Source organism: Populus alba, chromosome 4 (genome assembly GCF_005239225.2).
Source record: "Populus alba chromosome 4, ASM523922v2, whole genome shotgun sequence".
NCBI lineage: Eukaryota > Viridiplantae > Streptophyta > Magnoliopsida > Malpighiales > Salicaceae > Populus > Populus alba.
Genome location: NC_133287.1, coordinates 16357355 through 16369091, shown reverse-complemented (window position 1 = coordinate 16369091; position 11737 = coordinate 16357355). Strand labels below are relative to the sequence as shown.

Sequence of the window (11737 nt, the reverse complement as noted above, 5' to 3'; positions counted from 1 at the left end):
ATGGGTTGGCATGAGGTTAACTGCTTGTATAAATAACTTGTGATAAACAGTAAAGAGAATTAGATAGTGGGGCTTTTTGAGTCCATAGTTTCTTGTATATTATTCCTACATATGGGGTGGTTGTACAAAATCAATATGTAATACTTCTTTATCTAATAGAAGGACATGTATAGAGACAAACTTCTATGAGATGGAATACACAATGGTTAAGAACTCTTTACCTTGTTTTCCTCTGGTGGCCAGGCTCTGCAGCAGCAGCAGCATTATGAAAAGGAAGTTGCCCTTGGTGAGATTGAACATAGCCGCAAAATATTATTGGATAAGCTTAAGGAGTACAGAGGGGAAGACTTGGAAGTAATAAAGGAAGCCTCTGCATTTGCTGGGGAAACAGTGGAGCACAGCAATGACCTCTTGCTTCCTCCTTATCCAGCCGCCATCCACAGTCCCTGGTTTTAAACAATCGATATCTGTATCACTTTCATTCCACACGCAATTCCAATGGAATAATCGCTGGTGAAGCGAAGAGGCATCTGGATGAGCCAGAAAGCAATCAAGCACAAACTGCATCCAAAAACTCAAGAAAAGGGTTGGGACATTTCATAAGTGCAACAGCCAAGACCGTGATTACCCTTGTTGGAGTAATTTCAGTGTTAAACTTGGCTGGTTTTGGAGCCGGCATTGGGAAAAAAGGTGCTCCTCTTAAGGTTTTGGGCTTGTTTCAGCAACCAGCACTTGAAGAGAGAAACAAGCTGTTCAATGCCCACCTGGGAGAATTCTTGTGCTGGAAGGTGGTGAAGCCCGGTGTGTTGTGAAAGGAAGGGTGGCAGTTCCTTTTAATTCATTGGTCGGAAAGCCTGATGTAAATTATGGGAGTGGTTAGTTTCATCTGGTGTCTATCTTTATTTCTCTCTTTTTGAAAGTTTTGGTAGATTAATTGTCTAGCGTTTGTACAGTAACCCTTTTTCATTATAAAGTGAAGAAAGAGTTTGCGTCACTGGTCTACAGTGTTAATGATCCTTATTGCATTCAACAATAATTGGAAATCCGGGATTCCAGATCAGAGAAGCTACGTTATTAGATCCTAATTGAAATTGTTTGCTTAAAAAATTATACAAAAACTCTGTTCGTTTCAGTCCTTCGTCTTTTTTTTTAAAAAAATATTCAAATTTATTGCGTTTATCCTGAGGGCTTGCTAGCATCAGCTAACAGTGTATCGAATGTGGTTTCTCTCTGAATGCCATGGTCTCCTGATCGAGCCTTGGAAGCATGAACTGCAGAAAATCTTGACCCCTGGATGGACTATGGTTTTTTCTTTGAATACCATTAACATGGGGCCATACTTGAATTGGTTCTACAACTCTAGCTTGCGATACTGAGATTAGTTTCAGTCTATAACTCTTTCCTCACATTCTATCTCTGAATCCAGGTTCAGCTACACAAGATCTCTCAGCGAGAATCCTTTCTTCAAGGGTTCCAGTGCTTATGTAATATCTTTTATAAAAACATTTCTAACCAAGAAAAAAAACCTCTTGTGGACGTCAGTGAAGGCTAATGGGGGGCTTGTGCAGATTGGGAGGAACGATTAATGAGCAATTATAATATTGTCCGGCAATTATATTGGGCAGCAATTATAATAGAACGGGGGGAGATTGGGGGGAGGAATTAATATTAAATATTCTTTTAAAATTGAAATCGTAAAATCGATTTTGCGCGATTTTTCCGAATCGATTCAACTCATGTTTGACTCGTAAAATCGTACGAGTACGAGTCAAAACGCGATGACAATGTTTGCCTTCTTTCAACAAATCCTTTGTCCCAGGTTATGCATTCTACTGGAATGACACCACCAGATATAAAAAATGAAGTTGGACCCACCACAACCTGAAAGGTTCATATATAAATTTCTTTGGTTCCAGCCATCTGGAAAAGCCAAAGTTTTTCTATTAATAACAGAGCCTAACTGGTGAAGCTGCTTTCCATAGATCTATGCCAGTGCTTCAAATTTTCAACTGTTTATTTTCACTGTTACAAAGTATTTCTTCCTTTGTTCTTCTTTGTCACTGTTACAAATTCACCAGACGACGAGTCTTTATAACATCAGCACTACTTCAAGGGCTACTATGATCCTCTCTAATGGTTTGTATCTTTTGCTTTCCATCACATTTTCTTGACTTCTTAAGTTGATTTGTTTTGTAAAAAACTAAAACTTACAGCTACAGGCATCAAGAGATGTAACATCAGAGATGTCTCTAAGCATTATGTAATGCAAAATCTGGTCCAAGATTTTTGCATCAGCAATCCATGGAGTTATCATGGGTCAGGAGGGAGGGATCACTACATGGGTTTGTATGCAGAACTCCAAGATATTCTAGAAGTAGCTTTCTTTTACCCTTTTTTAATACTCTGTCTCTGTGGTATTCATTTAATTATATGCCAACATGCAAAGGTGTGGAGAGGAGCAGGAGATTAGAAGTGCATTTAGTGAAGAGCAGGAAGCTCTGGTGGTCAAATAATGGAATTCCATGAAGAAGAATACTGGAGAATTGGGCCTGATTCTTTTTTTTTTTTTTTAAGTGATCATTAATCTTGATAATAGAACTAATTATATTCTTAAAATTTTGATGAAGTTCTTCTGGTAACTTTAATTCCAAGTGGGTTTGAGATCTGATCTTGAGTGAACGTTGAATGCCATTGTTTTGATTTTGCATAATCTTTGAGATTGCACCATCTGCAAAGAAGCTGTTCTTATTAATAGAGACTAACAGCCTAGCCTAGTCCCTGGTTTTTGGACGTATGGTTGCTGGTCACTGCTGCAAATTATTAATATAAACTAACAAGAATGGCTTTCAAAAGCCACGAAGGGTAAATATCATCTTCTCTGGTTTTGGCTATATAGATGAACAACTATCAAATCAAAAACCAGTCACATTCTAAATCAGATGGCCACTATGAGTACCTTGGAGTTCAAGGCTTTCACAGAAGAGCAAGAAGTTGTGAAGTCATGGAGTGTAATGAAGAAGAATGCTTCAGAATTGGGTCCTCAATTCTTCTTAAAGCAAGCCGGTCCTGTCCCTTTTATATTTCCTTTGCACTGACAAGTTCAAGTCATGTAGCTTGATGTTAATGTTGGTGTAGTTTGCAAATGAATAAAAAACATATGTATTTTATATTGCAAAGAAATAGTCTTTTTAAGTGTTTATAAGTGTGAATTTTTATTATGTAGTATATTAAGTGAAAGCTATGATAGAAGGACTCTTTTCATAAGTTTTCTAATGCTATCATGTGGACATTTATAATATCAAAAGAAAGGCACTTAACACTTATAATATCAAAAGATATTAATGTGATTATTTATCTTGATGTAGATAACATGTTAATATTTAGCACAACATGATTGGAATGGTTGAAACAAAAAAAATATTTCTCTTCTATTTTTAAAATGAAAGATCTTAGTGAACTAGATACAATTTTAGGTTTCAAAGTTAAAAAAACATAGTAGTGGCTATGCACTTAATCAATCATATTATATTAAGAAAATGTTTAATAAGTTTAAGCCTTCAATATAAAAAAGGCTAATACCCCATTTAACTCCAGTATGAGGTTAAATTATTATTGTTATAAAATGGTAGCACGACTAGAATATGCTGGTGCCATTAAAAGTTTTATGTATGCTATGCATTGTACAAGATCAAATATAAATTTTGCTATATGCAAGTTATTAATATATACAAGCAAGCCGAATACAAATTATTAAAAGGCTATTGCAAGAGTTTTTGGTTATCTAAAAAGAATAATCGATTTAGGCTTGTTTTATTCTAATTTTCCAACTATGATGGAAGGATATTATTATACAAGTTGAATAACTAGTTTGAGTGATAATAAATCCACATCAGGATGGATTTTCTCACTTATAAAAGGTGCAATATCTTGGGCATCTAAGAAACAAACGTGCAACTCTCATTCTACAATCAGAATTTATTACAATGACTGCTGCAGGTAAAGAAGTAGAATGACTAAGAAATATGTTGTTAGATATTAAGTTGTGGCCACAACCTATGTTAACTATTTCTTTATACTGCGATAGTGAAGTAGCTATGTCTCGAGCTTATAATAACATTTATAATGGTAAATCAAGACATATAAGCATTCAATATGGATATATTCGAGAGTTGATTACAAATGGGACAATGACCATTATCAATGTGAAGTATGTGAATAATTTAGCGGATCCGCTCAAAAAAAGACTATTTAGAGACATGGTATGAAAAACAAGTAACGGAATGGGGTTGATACCCATTATTAAAGATATTGATAATAGAAACACAACTTCGGATAAGCAAGAAGCTTATCTCTAAGTTTAATGGGTAATAACAAGTTACTATTTAGTATATGTTGGACACTGATAATTAATTTTAGATCCTATTTTGATAGTATTTAGTGTGTTCTATTACGTAAAGGAGGATGAGTGTAGGCTTCTAATGGAATTTAAAATTCATGTTTAATTTAATAGAGACATGTATAATTCCACCTACATGAATATAGAAGGGGTGCTGCTTTTGACAAAAGTTAGGGTTTTCTCTTATAAATATTCATGAAAATAAGATTTTAGCACATGCCTATAACAGTGCTAAACAGTTGTAAACCTCTTTAAGAGTTTGGATAGTTTTATGTCTGTAGTATCTTTTATTTATAACAAAGGTTTTGGTTTAAACTACGGACACCAATAACTTCAGTAGGATTCAAGTTCTAACACTAATTGAAGGTTTAAATTGTAAAATACCTCTTGTAAGCATAATTTTATCAAGTGAAAAGACATTCATTACAAATTAGTGGGGGATTGTTGGTGTAGTTTGTAAATGAATAAAGAATGAAAAAAAATATCTATTCCACATTGGTAATAAACACTCTCTCCTAAATGTTTATAAGTGTAGATTTCTATTGTATAGTAAATTAAGTGAAAGCCATGGTGGAAGGACTCTCCTAGTGAGCTTTGTAATGTTATTATATGGATATTTATAATATCAAAAGACGACACTTCGGCACTTGGAACTTGACACTTAATATGTCAATGAGATCAATTTATTTTTGAATTAATTTCTTTAATTTTCATAGTTAGCTTTGACATTTGTGACTGGTGAGATAAAAATGAATATCAGCTATTCAGTTTAATTTAAAATATAATTGTTTCATTAGCATCCATATAGTTTCATTTACAATCATAATATTAAAAGATATAATGTTTTCAAGTTTATTAAAACTTTTTACGACAAAGAAAACAATTAACAATAAAAAAATGAATTTTCTTTTCTTTGTCTAATCTTCTCATTCTTATAAAGGTTTAGAGGGCTTAGTTGTATTATGAAGGTATTATCTTTGTGTGGGACAAATAAACACCTTAAAAACAGTATTTTCATACATGTAAGCCAACTCCTTATTTATTTTCATCTTAAACTATTTATGTAGCAGCTTATAGTATGAGTTGCTTACTGTAGCATTGATTGGTAATTTGCAGGATATTTGAGATCGCACCATTAACACAAAAATTGTTGTCATTCTTGAGAGACTCAAATGTTCCTATTGAGCATAATCCAAAACGCATAATCCCATGCCATGTCAGTCTTTACCATGGTAATGATAAATCCATGTTTTGTACCATATTGTTACTCTTTTCCTTCGCCAGGTCTCAAATTCATGCATTACTGGCAAAAATATGCACTAAAATGTTTTGTACTGTGTGATATTGTAAATTTGTGAATCAGCAGTCCAACTAAAAAAACCTAGGAAAGTAACAATAAGAGAGTCCAACTTGAAAAATAGGAGCCATCCACTTTTAATATGGTGTAGTTGAGGAACACTTTAAGGTATAATTGTTTAATCATCAACCAGTTATCAAATTAAAATAAATTGGCAACAATCATAGTTCTTTTTGGTATGATAATAAATATACCTGCTTAAAAAATTATTATATCTAATTCAAGATTTTTTGTTTAGCAATATATATAATTCAAGAATTAAAATAGTATTTATAAGTCATATTTCATTTAACTTTACCTATGTAAATGTTGACAAAATGGTTAGAATCCCAAATACCTTTCTTTTTAGAAGGTCTGCATTATATAAAGGGCAGACTGCTAATTATACAAGGAAACTTAAATCTATATATACTAATTATCTAGAGTGATTTAGGAAGCTATATATTGTAAGCAAAATCTCCTTTCTTAGTTACGAGAGTATATACATTTTGTATTAATAGCTATTAACAAGGTATAATTTATGGTTTTCTATTGGCATCAATTTTGGTATAATTTATGGTTTTCTATTGACATACCACTTCAAATTGATGCGGGCTATCTATAAACATCAATTTGTCTGAAAGAAAATTATGTCGTTGTCGTGTGAGAGCCTTGATAAAAATATCCACTACTTGAATATTCCTAGATACATGAGGAAAAGAGAAAGCCCGACCTTCAAATGCCTCACAAATGAAATAACAATCAACCTCAATATGTTTAGTGCATTCATGGAAGGTGAGATTAATTAAAAAGTGAATGGCATTAGTATTATCCATATGCAGAGAAGTAGGGCCATATGGAGAGAAGCCAGGTTCAACTAGCAACCTTTGAAGCCAATGTATCTTAGCACAAGCTTGGGACATGGCCCTATATTTAAATTTAGTAGAGGACTTGGAAACACGGTATTGTTTCTTGCTTTTCCAATAAATAAGAGTTGGAACAAGAAACATACACCAACCTGAAGTAGAACATCAAATGTCACTATAGCCAGCATAATTTGCATCACTATCTGCTACAAGATTAAGTAAAATACCAGTAGGATATAAAAGTCCTTGTAAAGCTGTACAGTGAAAATATCAAATGATTTAACGAACTACAGTCGTATAAAGGTGCTGAGGAGAAGTCATGAACTAACTAATTTGTTGGACTGTATAAGAAATATCAGGTCTAGTAAATGTAAGATAAACCAAGCTTCTAACCAGTATTCAATAGGCTATGGGTTCTAATAACAAGTCACATTCTTACTTGCATAGCTTGAGATTTAGTTTTATAGAAGTATCAAAAGGATAAGAGTCCTAGAGATTAGCAGAAACCACAAAATCTTTGGCATACTTGTGTTGTGATAGAAAAATACCATGTGAACTAGTAGTAATTTCCATACCAAGAAAATATGTAAGAAATCCCAGATCTTTCATGTGAAAAGAGTCTTGTAAATACTGTTTAAATTGAGAGATCAGAACCGAACCAGTACCCGTGATGATTATGTCATCAACATAAACCAAAATAATGACAACCCAATCTTAGTTTGCGAAGAAACAATGATGCATCATACTTGCTTTTAAGAAAAGCAAACTTGAGTAAGGTAGAAGTAAATTTCTCATACCATGCACGAGGAGCTTGTTTGAGACCATACAAGGAGCAACATAACTTGCACACTATTAAAGTAAGGGTGGAAAGTAAATTTGCAAGAGGACGCATATAAACATCTTCCTTGAGATTCCCGTGAAGAAAGGTGTTCTTCATATTCATTTGGTGTAAACCCTAATTTCAAGAAGTGGCAATAGCCAACATTGTGCAAATGGTGGTCATTTTGAACACAAGAGCAAAAGTTCCCTCGTAATTTACTTTATATTCTTGATTATTTCTAAGTGTTACTGAGCGAGCTTTATACTTATTCAAATTACTATTAAACTTAACCTTAATAGAATAGATCCACTTACATCCAAGTGGAGGCACACCTGCAGGACAATCCTCCACCTTCCCATGTCATATTAGCCTAAAGAGCACATATAAATAACTAGTAGGAATAACAAAAGAAGATAAAGTGGCAAATAGTGCAAAACTAGGGTTATTTATTAAAAAACAAATAGGTAACAAAGTTTGCCTTACTAAAAACAATTAAGGAAGTTGTACCAGAAATGAAGAATGCATGAGGAGAAGCATATGATTAGCTAGTTGCTGCTATTAAAATAGAAATGAAGCCCTCTTCCTAGATTTCTTCACTAAAGAGAACTTTGCAATAATGTATATAATTAATTAGCATATTAAGCATGTATGCTTATGCTAACTTTTGTTTACCAATTCATGTGTTTAGGAATATGATCTAAGAGCTTTTTCTAGGAAAATAAATTTTATTTTATTTTATTTTTCTATTTTCTATTGTTATATTTTTCTAATTTTCTCCCTTATTTAAAGAGAATAGGTTTTTTCTATTTTATTTTTTATATTCAGTATTGTTAGGGTTTTCTAGTTTTTTCAATATAAAGGGTTGTAATAACTTTTTCACAAGTGAAGGCATGGATGATATAAAATTAAATATTTTAAAAATTTTCCTATAATTATAGAGTTCTTGGTCCTTGAAGGACAGAAAAAACTATGTTATTATTTGCTCTAGTCTGTATCAGTTGGTATTAAAGCTCAATTATTATGGTGGTTTTGGATGGAGGTCATTAAGAATGTGTATCAAAGTGCAACTATTCTTAGTAGTTAGTTAATCTATGTTGTTGAAAATTAATGGATGAAATAGGTCCCAGCACATTATGTATTTGTATAGAAAGGGGTGAAGAGGTTCCTAATAGATAAAAAAAAATCCAAAAACTAGCATGTTATTCTCGTTTGTGTCAATTGCTATTATTAGAAATTATGATGGTGGGATTCATGGTGGTGGGACCCCCACAAAAATGTTATATTAGGAACCATGACAACGTGATCCAAATACAAAAGGATTTTCGTGGTGGATGAAGGTTTCTGGCTGAGGTTTGAACTCAAGGGCGAGTTCTTTTTAACTTAAGAAGAGTGATGAATGAGTTTTTTGAGGAAAATAAATATTTTTTTAATTAATTTTTTTTCTATTTAAAGAGAATAAATTTTATATTTATTTTTTGATTTAGTAATATTATAATTTTCTAGTTTCTCGTGTGAAGAGTTGTGATAATCTTTTAGGACATGAAAATAAAGACAAAATAAAATTAAATATTTTAAAATTCTTTTTATAATTATAATATTTTTAGTTTTAAAAAATTTTAACTTATAATAAATATCGTTATTCTTCATCCTTGTCTGCATATAATATTTCCCCTACGATTATTAGGTTTTTGCCCACACTCGGCCGCGGGGGCATGGTTGAATAATTTAAGATCTTATTTTCTTAACGGTGCGAGGAATCCATAAAGTTATAAAATCCTTTCTCAAAAAACAATTATAATAAAATAAAACCCAAATACTGCTGGAAGACCGTTTTATCACTCCATAGTCCATACAAGTGTTAATTACCTTCAAATAGCTAGCAAATGCCAACGTTTTCTCTTAATCCTACCCTTCCAAGCTCTCTCATAAGAATTATAATCTTGGAAAATATTCTTTTTTTAAGAGGTGGGCCCGCGAATAAAATTTTTTCAAATACTTTTTAGGGATGATGCAGAGAAAATCGAAACCATAGGAGCTGAAATGGGACACTCCTGAAGTGTAAGGACTAAAATAGAACTTAGCCTTGCATTCTTTGATGAATGGATGCCAGTGGCGTCCATTGATAATATAGACATAAATCAGCGACTTGATGGGACGTCTGGACGTTGGAGGTATGTGTCGTGCTCTTTCTTGCCAGTTGCTTATTAGAGACCCTACACATGATAATCATTATTTTCAGACAACATCCTCCGTCCGGCAGAGCAGTTTGTAACTGTATTATAAACGGTGTTTTTTTAAACTTTGAATTTTTTATATTTAAAATTAATTTTTTAAAATATATTTAAATCGGGTAATGTTAAAAATATTTTTTAAATAGAAAAATATCATTTTAATATATTTATACATAAAAAATATTTTAAAAATCTATACTTATTCTAAAACACCATAATATAATTATCAATAATAAATTAAAAAACAAATAATCATTTTATTATTATTATTATTATTATTGAACGGGGATAAAGGTTTGGCCAATGCTCATGGGCTGTATAATTAATTTACAAGTAGGTTTAGAAGATATTTAAAAGTATGATAATAGTTGTATTTTTAAAATGTGTTTTACTTGAAAATATATTAAAATAATATATATTTTTTAATTTTTAACAAATTATTTTTGACATCAACACATTAAAATGATCTAAAAATATATAAAAAAAAAATTAGTTAGAAGCAAAAAAATAAAAAATTCTCAAGTTTTTTTAAAAACAAAAATAAACAAACCCTAAATATTAAGAATATATGATATTTGATATAAACAAACCTTAATCGAACAACATGCATCACACCAAGAAATCCCATGAATAAATTTGGAATCCGATAGTGTTGAAGAATAATTTTAATTCAATGGCTTAAAATATTAGATGAGATTTTAAAATATAATTTATATTATTTTTTAACACACCCTCTCAAATGAAAAAAACATTTTGTGCATGAAATTTACATATACTCATATTATCTTGTACTTAATTTTTATCAAATAAATAAGATAATGAGATTTAAACTTGTAACCGCTTAGTCATTAAAATAATAATATCATATTAAAAAATCATCTTAACCTAATAATTTAATATTTTTAATAAAATTTTAAAATATAATTTATATTATCTTTTAATAAATCATTTTAGATTTTTATATAAAAAAAACACGTAAAATCTCCGTAGTGCATCTGTCTGTACGAAGTGCAAAAAGGCCTAAAGATAAGGCTGATGTTATATTTTATTCCTGCATACAACTTCAACAACTATTTCGATATCGAAAGGTGGTCTGACCTAGCATTACAGTCTAATAGTAGAAGATGAAAAACACCGTAACTACTCTCTCTTACACACTAAAATTGATCAAAGAAAGCAATAGTCCTTAAAAAAATACATTGTTCCGTTAATTCTGGGATTTTAGTACCAAGTTCGCGGATTGGTCCGTCTTAGCAGAAACTTTGGACCAATTATGTCGCTGCGAATCGGAATCTTACAGCACCGTTGATCACCGGCCAGAATTTTAGTGCCACATCTATCCAAACACGGTAATGTTTTTTCTGCGAAGACCCCATGTCCGATTGAGCAAGAGAGGCGTTAGCTTTACTAGCAAGGACGCATAATTCTTGCAGGGATAATGGGGTTTTTGACTTGGATAGTGGCATGAGGAAATAAAGTTGACCCACTTGAAGCTCCTCGTCATCCGGCACTTGGGGCAGCCGACGATCAATGTACATGGATTCCGAACTGCAGAGGAAGCTGTTGGGGTTCAGGGAGAGTACGTTGCTGGCTTTGATTGGCTCTCTGAATTCCTGTAGCCTTCCATCTATGTGAACTATTTTGGCCGGAGATGTCCGGTTTAGACCACCGCCGGCAACCTTTTCCTTGTACTGAGGCGATGCACAATTGCCCATATATCTTTTGAGAGAGGAGGAGAACGAGAGAGGAGAAAGATTATTTTAGGTTTTTTAGAACGATGAAATGGGTTAGCAGAAGAACTGACGAGAGTAGAATGATGAAATGGGTTGTTGTTCTTGGAGGGACTAAAGTGATTTATATAGGGACAGAAAAATCACGGACAAGAATACTATAAGGTCAAGATCGACTCTTTAATAGTATTTTTTTTGTCATAGCATGCTTGGAACGTGAAATTGAATTGAATTTAAAATTTTTAATAAAATATTATATTTTAAATTATATTAAAAGTCAAGAATTAAAATTTATGTACAATTTAATTTCTAAAAATAGTATTAAAATAAATAAGATATCAACCACTCCGATTTACTA

General features: G+C 32.2%; 1 protein-coding gene and 1 pseudogene across 1 annotated transcript; one reads left to right on the top strand and one right to left on the bottom strand.

Moving 5' to 3' along the window:
* LOC118050839 (uncharacterized) lies at positions 1 to 8005 on the top strand (annotated as a pseudogene).
* A 2915-nt stretch (positions 8006 to 10920) lies between these two features.
* Positions 10921 to 11364, bottom strand: LOC118050838 (uncharacterized). Its single transcript, XM_035061314.1, has one exon. The coding sequence runs from the start codon at positions 11362 to 11364 to the stop codon at positions 10921 to 10923; it is 444 nt and encodes a 147-aa protein (XP_034917205.1).
* Between the last annotated feature and the right edge of the window lie 373 nt (positions 11365 to 11737).

Coding starts and splice junctions, on each gene's coding strand:
- LOC118050838 (XM_035061314.1), bottom strand. CDS start 11,364: ATGGGCAATTGTGCATCGCCTCAGTACAAGGAAAAGGTTGCCGGCGGT.